The 19,862-nt window shown below is 45.6% G+C and overlaps 1 protein-coding gene across 1 annotated transcript; it reads right to left on the bottom strand.

Moving 5' to 3' along the window:
* Positions 1-7,340: 7,340 nt before the first annotated feature.
* On the bottom strand, positions 7,341-13,621 carry LOC110558324 (olfactory receptor 52B6). Its single transcript, XM_021653167.1, is given in 7 exon segments — positions 7,341-7,534; positions 7,537-7,720; positions 7,722-8,104; positions 8,107-8,289; positions 8,292-8,324; positions 8,327-8,476; positions 13,402-13,621. Coding segments are annotated over 7 exon segments (1,347 nt in total).
* Between the last annotated feature and the right edge of the window lie 6,241 nt (positions 13,622-19,862).

Raw genomic sequence — 19,862 nt, 5'->3', positions numbered from 1 at the left:
GAGGATGGTCTTGAATTCCAAATCAACCAGCTTCCACCTCTGTAGTGCTGCGATTGCAAGCTTGCATCACCTTGCCCAGCGTATGCAGTGGATCTGGGCGAGCACTCTGCCGATAGAAGAGATTTATGATCAGCACAAATAGGTGTTGTCTTGTGGAAGAAGAATTTGGCAAGGTCTCAAAGTCAGGGGATGTGGAATGAAAGGATCTCAGGATTTGTGGTTCTTCTGGATTCCTGTGTTCTTATACACTCCCTTCGATTACTCCAGACTTGGTTGGTGGGTTAACATGAAAACTTTGTCCGCTGGCATTACCATTGGGAGGTCTCTGACTTGTTTATCTCTTCAAATTCAGTAACAGTTCTCAGAACTGTAGCTCTCTTACTCTTGTGCGCTGTTTTCGCCGAAGGAAGACCTGGGCCTTTGCTCTTGGGCCATGCGTAGGACCTTCAGCCTTGCTGACTGTGTGCGCTGCAGGACTGGAATAGTTCGCCCACCTCCCCCATAGATTATAAGCCATATGTTGCCGTTTCATAGCACGGGGGGACAAGGGGGCCAGGGCTTTACAAGTCTCCCAGCAGGGCCATGAATTGACTTCCAGTCTAGTCCTCTACTGCCTGGTGCTGTTGTGCTAACTGGGTCTCAGCGGGTTCTAGACTTCTCAACTTCCTCTGTTCCTACAGCTGCTACCTCTACTTCTTCCTACTCAAACTTCCTGGCTGGCTTAACACGCTCAAGGAAGCTGCTGTCTATGGGCTCTGCAAGGTCATGTTCTCCAAGGAGAATGGCGCTCTCCTTAGCCACTGTGGAGAGGGAAGAGGGTTTGGGTGCTGGAGGAGTAAGCAAAGAAGCCCCTGTGAGTAATCTGCCCGCCTTCAACTATGTCTTTTTTGTACCAAGTGTCCCCAGAGCTCCCTCTCTAGCCCCTCTCTCACGTTCAGTGCAGAGACAAGGCTGGAAGAACACCCTAGAACCACCACAGAAGCCATTTCTATCCCAAGTCCTGGTGGCATATTCTCCATATTGTGTCTTTTATTGTGAGTCCCGTGGAACCCCTGGTTTTGCCTGTTGTACCCTGTCCCCATCCTAAATGTGAGTTCTTGCTACGGGGACATGGAAAGCAGGAACTCAAAGTGAGGCAAGGTACTCAAAGTGGTTTGCAGACCAGCCTGCTAGTCAGGAAACTAACACATCTGTATAGTAACAGCTGCATGGTTAATTAAGGAGCTTCTACCCGAATGTGAACCAATGAAACATTTAATTCAATTGCTGTGGCTGGGTTGTGTTTTTGTTTGTTTTCCATAAGCAATAGTTTTTAAGGTAAAGAAAGCAGAAGATTTAACTATAACTGCGTGGCAGTATTTTGGCAACCTTGTTCCACGGACATCAGCATATCGATTAATCTTTTTCTTATATGTTCTGGCATCCAACAGACCTGGCTTCTGCAGCTACTTCGTTGAAACTACTCTAAGGATCCACATATGGTTCTTTTTGCCTGTAATTCTAGCACTTGTGTGGCTGAGGCAGGAGGACTGCTGTGGATGTGAGACAGCATGGGCTTTCAGAGTGAGACCCTATCTCTGTTTGGTTTTGAGGTAGTTCTTGTCATTGTTGCTTTTGAGACAGGGTTTCTCTGTGTAGCCCTTTCTGTCCCGGACCTCCCTTCGTAGATCAGGCTAATCTCGAACTCACAGTGATCCACCTGCCTCTGCCTCCACAGTGCTGAGATCAAAGGCATGCACCACTCCCAGCTGAGATCTTATCTCAAAAAACAAAGAAACAACAAAAACCGGGTAGACAGACAAAGAAATAAAACTTATTTTTCTGGAACCAACTTCTGCCTTTCAGAATGTCTTTTTTTTTTTTTTTTTTAAAGAATTCATTTATTTTTATTTGTAATATGCATTAGTGTTTTGCTTGCATGTGTGCCTGTGTGACGGTGTTAGATGCCCTGGAATTGGAGTTATAGACAGTTGTGAGCTGCCATGTGGTTGCTGGGTCCTCTGGAAGAGCAGTCAGTGCTCTTAACCGCTGAACCAACCCTCCAGCCCCAGAATGTCTTTATGGCACCAAGTTTTATCTTTTTGACATTTTCTGTCCCAAAGCTTCCTGAAGCTTTTCCTGCAAGGAGCTAGTTCCATTGCTCACACATTATCCAGAATGGTGTGAATAGGGTAGGTTTAGGGTTGGACTTTTAATTTAATTTTATCTTTAATTTTGGAAAGAGTGTTTACCCTTTCTTGTAGAGCATAAAGTATTCACCATTGACTCCACTATCCCTGAGATAATAGGAAGACAAACTTTTTAATTTTTATTTTTGACAAGCTCTTTTTTATTCTTTTTGATTTTTCAAGATAGGGTTTCTCTGTGTAGTCTTGGCTGTGTGTGTGTGTGTGTGTGTGTGTGTGTGTGTGTGTGTAAGAGAGAGAGCGAGAGAGAGAGAAAGCGAATGTGTGTCCTGTGTGTGCAGGTATTCCAGGAATCTGGAAGAGGACCTTAGATCTCCTGGAGCTGGAGTTAAAGGCAGCTGTGATGTGAGCTGTGAGTGCGCACCGGAAATCGACCGTGGTCCTCTAAAGGAGCAGTAAAGCCTAGGCCAGCTCTCCACCTTTGGAAGGAACTGTCTTACAGCTTCAACATTCACCGGTTTATCACGTTGTGTTCTTAACCATGAGACAACCAATTGATCGAATAGGTGTACCCTTCGCTCGGGAAACTGAGTCCATGTAACAAAGCCAAGCGTGGTGGGGCGCAGTTTAATTCCAGTGCTGGGTAGGTGGAGACGGGAGCTTCCTTGGGGCTTGCTGGCTAGCCAGTCTAAACTAATGGACATTCTTGAGACCAGTGAGAGGTCCTGTCCTAAACATAAGGGGAATGGTTTTTGAATGATAGCTGAGATTGTCCTCTGACCACACACACACACACACACACACACACACACACAGGAACACACAGTATCACACACCTGCACACACAGGAACATATATATATACAGTAAGAGTACTAAAAATTATACTCCAAACTTTCAAGTACAACACATATGTGCCATAGTCTGTCTTTGAACTACTTTTTTATGTATGGTGTGATATGTTACAATTTCAACTTCTTATACTCTAAGAAATCTACAATTATTTTTTATGTTAATATTTGTGTGTGTGTGTGTTGTGTAAGCCATAGGTTGATATTAGGTATCATCTTCAGTTTCTTCTCTATATTGTTATTGTTATTATTATTTTGGTTTTTCAGACAGTGTTTCTCTGTATAGCCCTGCCTGTCCTGGGACAAGTTCCGTAGACCAGGCTGGCCTTCAACTTAGAGATCCATCTGCCTCTGTCTTCTGAGTGCTGGAATTAAAGGCGTGTCTACCACCTCTCGGCTATCTCTGCCTTATTTTTTGATAGAATGTTTCTTACTGAACCTGAGCTCAGTGACTAGATTGGCTGGCTAGTGAGTCCCAACTGTCCTCCCTTCTCAGATCTAGAATTACAAGTACACACCTGTCCACACACACTTTGCTTTTTAAAACATAGGTATTGGGGATCCAAACTCAAGTTTTTTGAGGTATTGGTTCAAAGTTTAAAGCACAGACTGAACAAAGGTCAGACAGGTGGAGACATGTCCAGCCACCTGAGGGGAAGAACTAGCCTTACTGCAATCTTTTTTTTTAAATTTTTATTAATTATAGTTTATTCACTTTGTATCTCCTCTGTAGCTCCTGCCATCCTCCCCTCCCAACCCCACCTCCCCTCCCAATCCCACCCTTCCTCCCCCTTCTCCACCCATGCCCCTCCTCCAGTCCACTGATAGGGGAGGGCCTCCTCCCCTTCCTTCTGATCCTAGTCTATCAGGTCTCATCAGGACTGGCTGCATTGTCTTCCTCTGTGGCCTGGCAAGGCTGCTCCATCCTCAGGGGAAGGTGATCAGAGAGCCAGCCACTGAGTTCATGTCAGAGACAGTCCCTGTTCCCATTACTATGGAACCCACTTGGACACTGAACTGCCATGGGCTACATCTGTATATCTGGGTTCTAGGTTATCTCCATGCATGGTCCTTGATAGGAGTATCAGTCTCAGAAAAGACCCCTGTGCCCAGATATTTTGATTCTGTTGCTCTCTTTGCAATCGCAATCTTTTCCTACCCACTAGAGATACAGTTGCAAGGAAACCGGCCCCTCTCCCCTAGGGCAGCCAAACAAGGGACATCAGACCATTAATGATTTGGAGGGCCTTCCTATAGCCAATCAATTCAAATGTAACATCTCCTTTTGTGTATCAACCAATAGATGCTTGCCAGTCAGGAATCCCCCTGCTTTGGGTATGGAGAGGGCCTGGAATCTTTAAATCTGACCCGTCCTGCAGGTCTGTCACTGGAGATCCTGAATGGGGGAGTGGGAATAAAAAAGGGGACAAAGGCATGAGAAATGAAGACCAAGACAGTATCTCTGATCAAAGTCTCCGTTTATTATTTTTAGTATATACTTTATATAGTCAGGGCGAAAGGAATGTAATTGCCTTTGGCAGGGTTACTAAGTGACTAGAAATCACAGGATGACCCACCAAGATGTGCTAATAATGGTTTTTTTGGAAAGTTCCTCCGAAGAGTTACTTAGGAAGCCCTGAGGGAGAGAAGGATTTAAGGTATTTCCGGAAGATGATCTTATCGAAAGCCCCAGGTCAGCCAGGAATGCACTGTTGTATCCGGGCAGTAGGCGGGTCAAGCCAGACGCCAAAACTCAGGGGTCAGCAAGACGCCAAAACTCAGGGGTCAGCAAGACGCCAGAAGGCCCCCCGACATAAATCAACCACCTAACCCGAGCACGAGGCTCTTTGCTGTCTTCGCTCTGTTGGGGAGGCTGTGTGAGCCCAAGCCAGCTTGCAATGAAAAGATCCTTTTTTCTCACGGAACCACCTGTCTAGACCCAAGGTCTCCGTGGGTTTCGTTGTTTGTTTGAGACAGTCTCACGATGCATCCCAGGCTGAACCTGACTGCTTTGGTGTTGAGATTAAAGGATTTTAGCACAACCAGCTATTGTTAGTATTTTTTGTCTTGTTTTATATAAATCTATATAAATCTCTTCGTGAATTTGATATCATGCACCCCAATCTCACTCATCTCCTACCTCTGCTCCCTCACCCCCTGTCAAAAGAAAAACTTCATTGTGGAAGCTGTTAGTGTGTCCCATAGTGCCCCTTTGTCCACACCCTGCACTGGCAGATGCTCGCTGCAGTGAGTCAGTGGTCTGTCTCGAGGCCTCTGGGCTCTGCTACCTCTCAATACTGGATCATCTCAGGACTTCTCCCTCAAATATCCTGTTGTTGCCCTGGCTGAAGCATTTTACTGCCCCTTCAGATCACTAAATCAGTGTAGCTCCAACAACCAAACAGATTTTATATGCAGCTACTGTTAAGATATTTAAATGAGATCTCTCTCTTCCTTCCCCTCTCTCCCTCTCGTGTGTGTGTGTGTGTGTGTGTGTGTGTGTGTGTGTGTGTGTGCACCTGTTCTTATATCTGTAATAAAATAGCTTCACCATGATCTGTCCTGAACTTTTCTGTGTGGTGAGAATTCTGGCTTCACCTAAGGCCTGGGAAGAGTCTGCCGGCTACGTTTGGCTGGAGTAGAAACAAGTCTTTTCTTTGTCTGAGATGGGATGGCTCTACCTGAAATGCAGGGCATTTGGAAAGGGTTAGTGCATGATATATCAGAAATAGACCATCCATGTGGTATCAAAGAGGTCTTAATAGTGTTACCTTGACATTTAAGAATGGGAAATCATTGGAGGAATGTTTAATGAAATCAAACTTTAGATTTAAGCTTTGAAAACTGAATCTGCTACAGTCACAGAAATCTGGAAAAAATCAGAAGTAATTTTAAAAATGAGTGCCTATTTATGAAGTATATCCATGGAGGTGCAGCTGAAGATCTAGTTGGATTTGAAATATTAAACCTTGAAAATAGGGCAGTGTATGCGCGTCTATGAATTAAGAGGGGAGAGGGGGTAGATGGGGATATTCCTTGTATTGAGCACTGAATGTACAAAACAAAAAAGCAGAAAGATAGACAAGATTTAGTTACTAGAATATTTTATCAATTAAAATATGGACAAGTTAATTATTGAATTATGATAAATTTTAACATAGAAGTTTAATCCAAACTTTAAAGAAAAAACTTTAAAAAGAATTTTGTTGTTGTTAGCATTTTTCCTTCCTTCCTTCCTTCCTTCCTTCCTTCCTTCCTTCCTTCCTTCCTCCATTTCTCTTTTTCTCCTTTCCTCCTCTTCAACCTTCTTCCCTCCCTTCCTTTACCACCTGAGCACATACATTCTCAGTCCTTCCCTAACTTTTTGACCTTGACTGTGTTTTCAGGGGTCTGCATCTCTACAGTATCACAAAGCTTGTGTTAACTAAGTAGAGCTGACATGCAAATGAAAGCACAAGAAACATTAATGTGTGAAGTTGGGACTTTCACTATTGATCTTAGCCAAAAGATCAAGGTGGGACTTTTTCTGATGTGATTTTGTTAATTAAAGATCTTCAGAGAATGAATGTGCATATAATAGTCAATAGTTAGACTTCCTGATAGGCAGACAAGGGGAGAGGCCATGAATAGGTGATAAAGATGGTGAACTTCCAAGATGGCCGCCGATGACGTGCTGGCTCACTGAAGTCAAGATGTGGGCCAGTCAGCCACCCTGTCTCTCTTCAAATTGACCAAATCCAAATGAGGAGAGGAAAACCCTTTAGACACTTTAAAAACTAGCTCTCAGGAAGATGGGTTTTTAGCTTCCTGCCCTCTGCTTTGTGGAGGGTCTTTATCTTCTGTGTGGTTTCTCACCTCTAATAAAAGCCTCTCTTTAGCTCTGATTCTGCCTCTGCTGTTTGCTGTATTCTTGATTTCTTCACTGATACCTGTTGCAGTTAACTCATTAAGTGGCAGAGAAACCAAACTTGATTGAGCCACCTAGACAGTAACATATATACATACAGAAAGGAATTTATTGTTAAGTTTGCTGAGTCTGATAAGGCCATATTTGCAGGGTTGGGCATCAGGTTTCTGCTCAGGAAGAGCCCCCACCCAGTCCCCAAGGGGTATACAGCTTTCGCTCTTGGATTTATCTCCCTGAAGTGGCTCCCAGAGCTCTTTTCTGCTCTGCTCTCAGCCTTCGAGCCCTGTGCTTCGCCTTCTCCCCCTCCTGTCCTCCTGAGCTGGTGGGCAACATATATTCACTGTTTGTTATGCTATAGTGTAGTGTGTCTGCATCATTCTCATTTTCTTTACAGATGATAGAAAATTAAGTCCATTGACAAACTTACAGTTCCATTAACTAAGTAGTGCATCTGGGTTCAGTCAGAGGTTGGTGTGACTAGATGACAGTTTTGGATACAGGGATAACTAGAAAGTGTATGAGCAAGGATGCAGTGAACACAAAGCATTTGATAAGTACAGGGAAGGAGTTCCTTGGTGATATTTGCAAACATCTGCTTAGCACCTTCCAATATCTGCCTTGTCCTCACTCCATAAATCACAGGGTTGAGCATGGTGGGATGACCACACAGAGGTTGGCCAGCAGGATGTGGACATAGCATGGGATCTGTCTCCCCCCAAACCTGTAGGCAGAGACAGAGAAGAGGGCCGGGATATAGAACAGCAGGATGACACAGACATGGGACCCGCAGGTGCTCAGGGCCTTGGACCGGGCTTCTTGGGAAGAGAGGCGGAAGGAATACGGCCTGAAGGATGTGGATGTGGGAAGTAGCAATGAGAATGGTGTCCAGGCCTGTGGAGAGAAGAGCAGCTGCCAGCCCATACCAGACATTGATGGAAATGTCGGAACAGGCCAAACGGGCGATACCCATGTGCTCACAAAACGTGTGTTCGAGGATGTTGACCCGGCAGTAGTGCAACCGCTTGAGGAGGAAGATGGACGGGAACATGATCACGACACTGCGGGTCAGGGTAGCAGCGGCCATCTTTGCCGTGACCTGCCTCGTCAGGATGGCGGCGTAGCGTAGAGGAGAGCATATTGCCACACAGCGGTCAAAAGCCATCGCCAGTAGGACAGCAGAGCCAGCCACGAAGAGGAAGTGGATGAAGAACATCTGAGTCAGCAGCCATCAAAGGAGATGTGGCTAGAACCTGGCCAGAAGTTGGCCGGGGTCTTGGGCATGGTGGAGGCAGACAGGAGGACATCAGCACTGGCCCACATAGATGGGAATAGGTACATGGGCTCACGGAGGCCTGGCTGGGCGAGGGTGACGCAGACCGCAATGCCATTGCCCACCAGGGCAGTTAGTACACAGTACAGAAGGGGATGGACAGCCACACTGGAGGTGCTGCAGCCCCGGGATGCCAGTGAGCAGGCGCGTGTCAGAGCTGTTCACAGCAGCCGCACTGCTAGCACTCACAGCCATGACCTTCCGCAGAGCCTGTGTCATGGGAGGAAACATAATCAGTTTGACCACACGTCGTGTAGGCAGGCCTGTAAACAGATACAGACCTGCTCACGCTCACGTCCCTCCAACAATGAAGGGCTCAGCATGTAAGCACATGCTCCACACAGAAAAGCACGCAGGTTCTGCCCGGAGCGCACCATGGCAGCAGGCCTTTCTCACAGAGGAGCTCTGCGTGCTTATTCAGAAGCTCTGTCCAGCTGTCAGAAATGCAGGAGACCACCGAGTTAAGAGAGGTCGAGTGGGTTCTGAGGCCACCAACACCTAGAACGCCGAGAGCGGCCTCCAGAGCTGCACAGTAGTTGAGGTAGACATAGAACATCAACTTCTACATAAATGGCAAAAAACCAAAACCACTGAACAGGCCTGAGAGATAGCTCAGTGGCTTAGCACACTCCTTGCTCTCGTGGCCTGTGCTGGCACTGGCACACACATGGTGTACTTTAAACATACGTGCAATGAAGCATTCATACGTACAAAAAATAGTATATTTCTAATTCTTATATTGACTGAGAAGCTTCATTATTTTGAAAATATGTGTTATGAAAAAAAAACAACATTGTCTAACTTGTGCCTGTTTTGTGCCTGTTTTGTTTCCAATAATTTTTCCTTTATAATTGGATGTTATTTGTAAAAAGAAAAGTTCTGCTTGGCGATGGTGGCGCCTTTAATCCCAGCACACTGGAGGCAGAGTCAGGATCTCTGTGGGTTGGAGGCCACGCACAGAGTGAGTTCCAGGACAGTGTTGTCTAGGAAAAAAAAAATGAACTCAGGCCCTCTGAGAGAGCAGCATGCACTCTTAATTGCTGAGCCTTTTCTCCAGCCCTCCTCTACAATCTTTTACATGTAGTATGTACTAGTTGGTGCACACACACACTCATGCTAATTTCTCTCTGTGAATCTGCTGTGGTCCTCCTGGGTAGCACCCGTGTCTCCTGTTCCCTCTACTTTCATTGTCTTATTTAGGAAAGTCTAGACTTCTCATGCAGAAATATTTTCCTCATCCCCAGATTTACTGAATTAGGTAGTCCCTGATACTTCTGCATTCATCTTCCCTCCCAACCGTCTGCCACCCCTCCTCCCTTCTTTTCTCTCCTCTTAACACATTGGTAAGTTTTCAGCTCTCCTGTATGGTATGCTCCCAAGTCAGAGCCATGTCATCGTCACTGATGCCCGCCTTAGAATTTCTATATACTGAGAGCACAAGAGGACTGGCGCCTCCGCCTCACCCGCCCACGTCCACGGTGAGGAGGATGCCCATGGCCACCATAGGACTGGGGGTTTGTGTTCACAGTCCGTTCTGTTCTAGTCTGACGTCATCTGACTTGACTTGCTCTTCCCACAGGGCACAGGTCCTTCCCTCCACTGCTGGCGCCCACCTTGAGGGTGACATCAGTGCCTGTGCCAATCTTGTTCTCCACCGTGGTGCTGGCTCTTCCTGCTGAACACCCTGAGCTCCCTGCATCTCCCTCTCTAGTCTAGTGATTTCTGCATTCCAGCTCAGGCACCCACTGACCACACCTCACAACTGCCCAGCAAATCCAGCACCCCCACTTTAAATGTCCATCAAGCCATCCTTTCTTCCAGGCCCCTCTCTTCATATGCCCAACCCTTCTGTGTTCTGATCCCTCCTTCTGTAACATCGGAACCACCCCTCCCTTGCCGTGTGTCTCCTCTCCCTAAACATTTCGCTCAGAGTAGAATGAGAAACTCTTCAGACAACAGATTATATTCTCTTAGCTCCGGGGTTCTGCTCTGCCACTCACACTTACCCGGTGTACGTGATGTGCATGCTCCTGATCTCACACGTTTCCAGACCCCAGCGAATCCTCATGCTGGCTTCTTATCTCTTTTCCTCTTGTAGGCTGTAGAGTTCCATTTGATAACTGTATATGTCTCATCTATTACAAATGTCAGCAGTTCCTGGAACCTCTCTGTCATACTTTTATTCCTTATTGATTTCTTAACCAATGCAAGTAAAGCTTTCCTCTCTCCTCTTTTCTAAGCTGCAGTACGGCCCCTGGGCTCCTCCTTGTAGAAATTCAGATGAATGGGCATAGCCTGATTTGTTTTCTCTATTGGGTCTCCTCCTCCATCCTGAACAAAAAATATGATTTTTTGCATATGAATGTGAAGGCACAAATGCACATGTGGAGTCAGAGGACAGCAGGCAGGAGTTGCGTCTCTCCCTCTACCATGTGGGTCCTCATGATTAGTTCGGTTCTTCAGGGCTAACCGCAATCACCCTTACCCCATCTCACTGCTCCCTTCTCCATCCTGGATTTCTCTTCTTTCAGCTGGAAAAAATCCCCTTCTACTCTTCTGTCCTGTACCTGACCAGGCGTCCCTCCTAACTGTGTCTCTTCTGAACAGCACCTTCCCCATTCCCTCTGCTCTTCCTCCATGGCTAATGGTAATCCTGTATGACAGTTACGGTTTTTCACAGGTGCTAAGGATCAGCTGCACACCGACCAATCCTCACTTGGAATGTGACTCCCCAAACAACTCTCACTGAAGAGCACCACAGACCTGGGCATTTATGCAGTGTTCTTTTTACCCTTTCCTCTATCTTAACGCTCCCCTCCACCCCAGAAACCTCTTCAAGAGTTACCTCCCACTGTATTCAGTTTCTCAGTCCCACACTTCATCTGCAGCTCAGGCTTACCTCACACAGTGTTTATCCTCTCATGACCTGTGGGAGAAGTAATTTTCCTGAGTTTGTATATGCCTCCCTTCCTCAGCTTTATCCGCCTCTCCAATCACTTGGGACAATTGGGGCCACACCCCTCAACACGGGTATCTAACAAACACCCACAAGTATAGCTTTAGCATAGAGCCTAATGGAACAGAAGGTTTTTGATGGACATGCCAAACATGCTGAGTGGAAGGAGACCTGGTCAGAACTCAGGCTCTTGGCCCCAGTGTTCTTGTTTGTTTTGTAAAGCTTTGCTTGCTCTTCCTGTTTCAACGTTACTCTTTCCTGACTTCAGTCTTTGACTGACCGCCACTTTCTTCGTTCTTCCTCTCAATTGTCCGTCCTGAAGCATTTTCTTCCAGAGCTTTTCTCAGTCACTTTCCTTGTGGCTTAGCAAGCCCAAGTTCATCTTTTGAGGCAGGATAGGAAGCCAGGAAAAGTTAAGAGTGCCATGGGGAGAAAAAGGAACCCCTAATTCCAAGGTCAAGTTGAAGAGTCAAGAATTCCAGTACAATTAACAAAATTTCCCATGAAGGTGATCTACCCTAGAGATAATTACCTTAACAACTATGACCTTGTTCAGCTCACCCCAGGAGGTACTTTAGGATCTCACTTAAATCTTTTAGCCACCTTTTGAAGGTACAGCTTCAGAACCCACCCAAATCTCTCTGTCTCTGTCTCTGTCTCTGTCTCTGTCTCTCTCTCTCTCATACACACACACACACACACACACACACACAGCTGTTGTGGAAACAACTAAAGATGACTCTTAAGAGTCCTGGATAGGATGGGAAAGATGGCTTAGAGGTTAAGAGCCCTGGCTGTTCTTCCAAAGTTCCTGAGTTTGATTCCCAGAAACCACTATCTGGTGCCCCCTTTTGGTGTGCAGGCACACATGCAGACAGACTATTGTATAAATAATAAATACTAAATCTTAAGGGGGAGGGGCTGAAGAGATGGCTCAGAGTTAAAGAGTACTGGCTGCTCTTCCAGAGGTCCTGAGTTCTGAGTTCATGGTGGCTCAGGACCATCTATAATGTGATCTGGTGCCCTCTTCTGGCGTGCTGGTGCACATGCAGGCAGAACACTGTATACATAATAAATAAATCTTTAAGAAGAACATGTATGTGCACGTGTGTCTATGTATGTATGTACACACACACACACACACACACACACACACACACACACTTTAAAAGCAGAAGCCCATGGTGGCTCAGCAGTTGAGAGTGAAAGAAATTCCAGCACCCACACTGGGTGGCTCTCAGACACCTGTAACTCCAGCTCCAAAGGACCAGAAGTCACCTGTGCACACACTTGCACACACGCTCACACACTTGCACTTCTTTGTTTTTAAAGGAAGCCCATACTGATGCTTGCTGAGTGCCTCTCTGTTAACCCTTGTGCCCAAATCTATGTTAAAATGCCTTACTAATAAACTCTGCTTCTTACTGATTGGTCCTGACATCCTTTTCTGTGGTGAAGTCAAGAATCCGTCTTCACCTGAGTGGGGACCCCTGCCCCTCTGCCAACGACTCCCCAAGTTACTGCTCTCTTCGCCCCTCCCTGACCCAAAGAGTCCCTTACTTTTACATGGTGTGCACTGATTCTCTACACCATGATCTTGGGATCTTGGGGACAGATCTCTGGGCTTGTTTGTGAGGGTTTGCTAGACAAGGACCTTCCTGACAGATCAGATAAAGAGGCAAGAAAGTGAGCTGAGCACAATGTTCATCTCCCTCTGCTTCTTGACCATAGATATATTGTGAGCAGCTGCCTTGAGCTCCTGCCAGAGCCAGAATAAACCCACTCTTTTTAAGTTGCTTTGGTACTTTGTTGCATTAGCGAGGCAACTAATACAGTGTTTTAGACAAATACTGTATGAATGCATAAGGACTGATGTTCTGGTCATTCAAGTATTTGGCAGTTTTGTTTGTTTGTTTCCTTGTTGGAAACAGGGTCTCATTTAACCCAGGCTGCCTTTGAAATCATCTATATAGTTGAAGATTACCTTAAAATTTTCATCCATCCCCCTGCCTCCACCTTCCAAGAGGAAGTTACAGGGGTATGACACCATCCCTAGTTAATGCGGTATTGGGGGTTGAACCTGGGGCCTTGTGTATGCCAGGCAGGGGTTCTACCAACTGAGATACATTCCTAGTCAATGTTGTTTCTTTTAATGTCACCATGTTTTCTGGTATGAGTTTTTCTTTCCTTGTGGTCAGCAGTCAAAGCGAAGCAAAGTGAGTTCTCCCTTACCTGCAGCGGGAGTCGACCTCTCTCCTTTTTCCTGCCTCCACCAGGCTACAGTGAAGGGCCTGTCCAAGACATTGCTTCTCAGGTGTGCACCACTGCTTTGGGTGGACATTGGCAGCACCGACTGGGCGCACCTGTCACCTGTCAGTCGCTGCTGGGCTGCTCCCAGCCTTCGGAAGTCCTGTGTGATCGTGGTGGCAATCTTTCCTTGATCCCTAATCATGGACACTGCTTCTTCCCAGATGAAGGCTTAGGTTCCTGGCACAGTGTGTGATGCAAAGAAAGTGTTTTTACAGTTGTCCTGGCCTGGAGTAATTTTTATTTCACCAGAAGTTGGGGATACTGGACTATGAGAAAAGCTTGAGGATTTATAATTATATGGATATTGAGAGAATTCCAGAGAGATTTACCAGGTGTTAGAAGTATGGAGGTATAACTGACATGTAAAGATGCTCACAATCAGCCTAGCATGGTGGCACACGGCTCTAATCCCAGCGCTCAGGGAGGCAGAGGCAGGAGGATTATTGTGAATTCAAGGCCAGCCTGGTCTACCAAGCAAGTCCAGGACAGCCAAGAAATCCTGTCTTGAAAACTTAAAAAACAAAAAACAAAAAGATGCTCGCAATCCTCTAAGGGCAAGCTTCCAAGGAAAATTTCTCAGGAAGGGAAATATACAGAGGAAGAAGATGAAGCCTCCTTCCCTCTCTCTCTTTTTTCCCCAACGTCTATGAAAGAAAAGGTGCAAGGAGGGCATCGACTTGTTTGGCCTTCTGTGCATTTTGTCCAGGATTTACACTCAGATGTGGGGAACTGTGCATGTTATTTATTTACTTTAAATATTTTAGACTCGTTTGCAGATTCTTTCCTGTTCGCCACCTTCTCCCGGGTCCCCATCCCAAAGGTCACCTTCTTTCCCTTAGAAAAGAAAAAGGAAAAGGAAAGTCACTGAAGCCCGGAGGCTATCTGTGTTGGACATCCGCTCCTGAGCACTGCCTACCCGGGAGCAGTTGGTATAAACACTCTCACTTCTCGGAAGAACACCGATTTTTCTCTCCCAGGCCTAACGTTTATAGTTTCTGGACTAGGGAGGGATTTCGTGCTCACATTGCCTCCTTTGTTTTGGAATTTTTGTCTAGCTTGAGCTTGGGCAGGTCTTGTGTGCATCAGCTCCTGCTGTTGAAACATCCACTTTCTGATAGGGGAGGACCTCCTCCCCTTCCATCTGACCCGAGCCTATCAGGTCTCATCAGGAGTAGCTGCATTGTCTTCCTCTGTGGCCTGGTAAGGCTGCTCTCCACTCAGCGGGAGGTGGTCAAAGAGCAGGCCACTGAGTTCATGTCAGAGACAGTCCCTGTTCCTCTAACAAGGAACCCCACTTGGAGTTGAGTCTGTGGGCTACCTCTGAGCGGGGGTTTTAGGTCCTCTCCATGCATTGTCCTTGGTTGGGTTATCATTCTCTTCAGAGTCTGCAGGCCTCAGTTTTATGGCTCTGTTGTCTCCTTTTGGAGCTCCTGTCACCTCGAGCTCTATCTATCTTCCCCTTTATTCATAAGATTCCCTGCACTCTGCCCTAAGTTTGGCTGTGAGTCTCAGCCTCTGCCTCGATACTTAGATCAGCAGAATCTTTCAGAGGCAGTCTGTGGTAGGATCAGAGTACGAGAGGAGCGGCATAGAGGGAGAAGAGGGAGGGAGGGTGGGATTGGGAGGAGACAAGGGAGGGAGCCAGAGACGGGATACAAATGGAATAAATTGTAATAAATGATAATGATAATTAAAAATTTCCAGAGGGAAAAATAAATCAACCCACAATGAGACATTTATCTAGCAGAATATATATGTGTATATATATCGATTAGAACATATATGAATATGTGTCTATATAGACATGTGTATATACACATATATTTATACATATATATATTCTGCTAGATAAATGTCCCATTGTGGTTTTGCTCCACTTTCAGGCTGTTTCAGGGTCTTTCGTTTGCCCAGTTGTGAGTCGAGCAGAGGCTTCCGTGCTGAGGGCTGGGTGATGACCTCACCTGGGAGTCTAGCAGTTCATCATCAGGAGTCATTTCATGGTTATGTTCACTTAGTAGAATAATAGTAGTAGGTTTTCTTCCAGGCCTATTCTCAGATCTTAGCCTTATTAGCAATATCAGGTATGGCTTTCATCTCGCGGGGTAGGCTTCACATAAAATAGTTGCTTAGTCATAACACTTGTGCCACTATTGCCCGGGCGGGAATATCTTGCAGGTAATTTATTATTCTTGCTTGCAGGATTTGTAGCTGGGTGAGGTTGATTATTACTTTTTTTCCAACAAAATCAAGCCATACCACTTTTAGGCATACACCCAATGGGCTCTACAATTTTTTAAAAAGATTTATTTATTATATATAAATGTTCTGTCTGCATGCATGCCTCCACTCCAGAAGAGGGCAACAGATCTCATTATAGATGGTTGTGAGCCACCATGTGGTTGCTGGGAATTGAACTCAGGACCTCTGGAAAAGCAGCCAGTGCTCTTAACCCCTGAGCCATCTTTCCAGCAGGGCTCTACATCTTAACAAAAAGAAACTTGCTCATCCATGTGCATTGCTGCTCTGTTCATAATAGAATTTGTAAGCAGTCAATGTCTATCAACTGAAGAATAGATAATGAAAATGTGACACATTTACACAACAGAATATTATTCAGCTGTTAAAAGAAATGGGCTCAGGAAATTTGCAGGTAATGGATGGAGCTAGAAACAACTTAAACCCAGAGTGACAGAAACAACTTAAACCCAGAGGACAAACATATTTTCTCTTATTCACAGATGCTAGTTTTCATGCTTTACATGTGTGTGTTCGTTTAGAATAGCCACAGAAGGGGGCAAGGATGTTCCAAGGATATATGTACAATATAGTGTTATAAAGGGACAATGGAGAAATTCAAAGAGTGGGATTAAGAGGGAGAAGGGAGTGTGGGGTAGAGAGGGAATGAGGAGAGACAGCTAACACTCAAGGCCTTTTAAAAAATGATATAAAAACCTAATGCTCTAGAAGCCTTCTAAAATGTATACATATATAAAAGAAATTAAATGGAGCCACCATAATGGGAAAGACAATACCCCAACTAGCACCATGCAATTTTATTTACTTTTAAATTCAACAATGAAAATGTTTCTTTTGTCTAGGGCACACTTATGGGAAAATTGGTCAGGTGAATATTTAAAACCCAGAGCAGCCCAACCTAAATTATCAGTGTATTGGTTCTATTTCCATAAAATTCAACTCTATAATTTTCCTTTATTCTTAAAGATGCTTATGTGCAGATGTGTCCGTGTGTGAGTGTATGTGAGCGTGTTTATGTACACAGAGACTTGGTTGAATGTCTTAGTCAATCCCCTTTTCCCTATTTCTTTGAGGCTGGGTCTCCCCCTGGATCTGAGACTTGCATTTTCTCAGCTAGGCTAGGAGCCAACAAATTGCAATAGTCCTCCTGCCGCTGTTCCCCATGGAGCTGGGGTTATCAGCCTGTGCAGGCTGCTTGGCTTGGTGTGTGGATGCTGAACTCTGCAACTCAGGTTTATGGAGCAAATACGCCCTCAACCCTGTGCTTCTTACTAGCTGCACCCATGCCCATCTTACATGTCAGCCCTTCCTTCTTTAGTCCCTGCAGCCATCATACTCCAGCGGCACTGGCACGGTAGAAATTTGAGTGTTGGTGGTAAAATATGTGACCAAGGGACATGAAAAAACAGCCCAGAACAGAGCTGGTTGCATATGTGAAGCTCAGACTGAGTCAGGTTTCAAGAGGATGAGGCAAAGGCCAGGCTGGTACATGTTTGTCTTCAGCTTTCGGGTTGGTCTGTAGGGTTTCTAAGTCCCAGGGTGGACACATTCCTACTCCTCTGATTTGAAGCTGCACACATGATGATGACTTGACTGAAAAAAAGTTTTTTTTTCATTGATGTTGATTTTTATCTAATTTTGGTAGTTAATCAAAGATTTTATTTAGAAGTCAGTTTTGAATATTTTATTAAAGAACTACTACTTTTTTCTTTGTTTTGGCTTTTTCAAGACTAAGTTTCTCTGGGTAGCCTTGGCTGTCGTGGAACTCACTCTGTAGACCAGGCTGGCCTCAAACTTACAGAGATCCTCCGGTCTATGCTGCCTTCCTGAGTGCTGGGATTAAAGGCTTGTGCCACCACCACCAGGCAAGAAAGAGGTTTTTGGTTTTTGCTTTTTATTTTTAAGATTTTTATTTACTTATTTTATGTCTATGAGTGCTCTATCTGTATGTACGCCTGCATACCAGAAGGAGGGCACCCGATTCCAGTATAGATGGTTGTGAGCCACCATGTGGTTCCTGGGATTTGAACTCAGGACCTCTGGAAGAGCAGCCAGTGCTCTGATCCACTGAGCCATGTCTCCTGTTTCAACTAGAAAGAGTTTTAACTAGGATAAATTTTGATCTGTTTATTCTGTCTTACTCTGAGCTTTTGATGTCACCAAAAGTTAAGTGTTGAAGAATCAGAAAACTAGCTGGGCATGGTGATGCACGCCCGTAATCCCAGCACCCAAGGAGACAGAGGCAGGGGAAGCTCTGTGAGTTTGAGGCCAGCCTGGTCTACAAAGAGCATCCAGGACAGCTTAGGCTACCCACAAAAACCTTTTCTCAAACAAACAAAACAACAAAAAATGAAACAACATAAAACCCAAACCAAAACAAAAAAGAATCAGAGGACCAAAATTTTCTTTTTTTCCCTTTTCTGTCTTATTTTATAACTCCACAGAACGACAGCCACGTCATGTATGAAAAGGTAGGCACAGAAGCACAGTCTCAAACCCAAAGTCTGTGGCACACACAGAGGCCATGGAGGCTGTTGCAGTGGCGGTGGAGAGGGCACTTGCTGGTTTTGACATCCTCCTGGGGCTTTCTTCTCTCAGGATACCAGCTGTCCTGGAAGAGCTGAAGCTGCCGTGGGGCCTCAGTGCACCTCAGCCTTTGGGACCCCGGGTCCTCACCAGCTAAACCCTTGGGATGGGTGTCTGCTCAATCCCCAATTCACTGATGCGGTTGTGTGCATGGTCCCTCGGGGACCTGCATGCTCAGGGCGGGCCTCTGTGAAGGTCTAGGAAGAAGAATATGAGGATTTCCTCTAAACAGTGCTGTTTCTCTCTGTTCTTCACTCCCCATCAAGGGCCTGGGGTTTGGGAAGTGTTGGGTTTGGACAAGGCAGGCAAGATTGGCAAGCCAAGACTGGAGTGAAGTCCTGCAGGCTAAGCTGTGAGTGGAATTGGTGCCAGAGACACGGGATGGGCTTAGACTAGTTTCTGTAAGTAAGTCTTCAAGACTGGGGTTAGAGAATGGAATGACTGTGGATAAGTGGGAAAAAGGAACAGTGAGACAGGACAGAGTTTGGCTCTGAGGATTTTACCTATTTTAAGGGTTTCTAACATCCATCCACAGTAGGATATGTCTGGGATGATGAAAATATTACAATGAGTTTGCTTCTTATTAAAATTAAAAAAATTATTTATTCTGTGTGTGTACCTGTGTATGTATGTATGTGAGAGAGAGACAGAGACGGAGAGAGGTGGTGGGTGTTGTGTGTCACAGCATGCGTATGGAGGCAGCTTGTGGAGTCAGTTCTTTTCCACCTTCTGTGGGGATGCTGGGACTGCACTCAGGGGCTGGGTAGCTCCACCCACTGAGACATTCACTGGACCCAAGCTCTGCCACTTATGAAGAGCTTGTAAGCTCTCTACTTCTGTCAATAAAAAAGCATTTTGGGGATATAAAAGTATGTGTTCCCTATTGCACAAGTAGGACACAGATAAAACTCGTATACGACTTAGCTCTAAAGGATATTTTTTGCTTAGATTTTCACTTATTTTACTTTATTTGGTTTGTGAGACAGTGCCTCACTCCACACTCGAGGCTGGTCTGGAACTCACTGTTTGATCTAGTCTGACCGTTAACCCATGGAGACTTTCCACGTACTCAGGTTATGGGAGTTAGTCATCGTGTCATCCAGTCGTGTTGGTTCTTAAGCTGTTCTCAGGACTGTACTGTGACTGTGGAATTTGCGAGTCTGCGTGTACCCGGGCGTATGTGACCTTATACTGTGTATTCCACTCCGTTCTGTGTTCTCCCCCTCGTTTTAGGCGTGCGTTAGTTACAGTGGAGCATAGAGTGGAGGTGGCGTGGAAACTGGTGTGAGGAGGTGGGTGTGTTCCCTGTCGGCAAAGGTCAGTGCTTTACGTATATGATCAGTGTAGTAATTAGTATTTTATAGCAACTGAACGTTAAGTGAGGCAGTCAGGCTGTGACTGTGGAGTATCTCAACCTTAGGCAAGGTGGAAGACTGAAATCAGTGAGCCAAGCCGCGCTGAGTGCCACCACACATGGTGGGACCCTTCGCCCAGTCTCGGCCACTGAAACGTTTCGGAAAGACTTTCAGCCAAGCCAAAAT

This window comes from Meriones unguiculatus, chromosome 14 (assembly GCF_030254825.1).
Source record: "Meriones unguiculatus strain TT.TT164.6M chromosome 14, Bangor_MerUng_6.1, whole genome shotgun sequence".
Taxonomy (NCBI): domain Eukaryota; kingdom Metazoa; phylum Chordata; class Mammalia; order Rodentia; family Muridae; genus Meriones; species Meriones unguiculatus.
The sequence above is the reverse complement of the archived record's forward strand: the minus strand, read 5'-3'. Positions and strand labels throughout refer to the sequence as shown.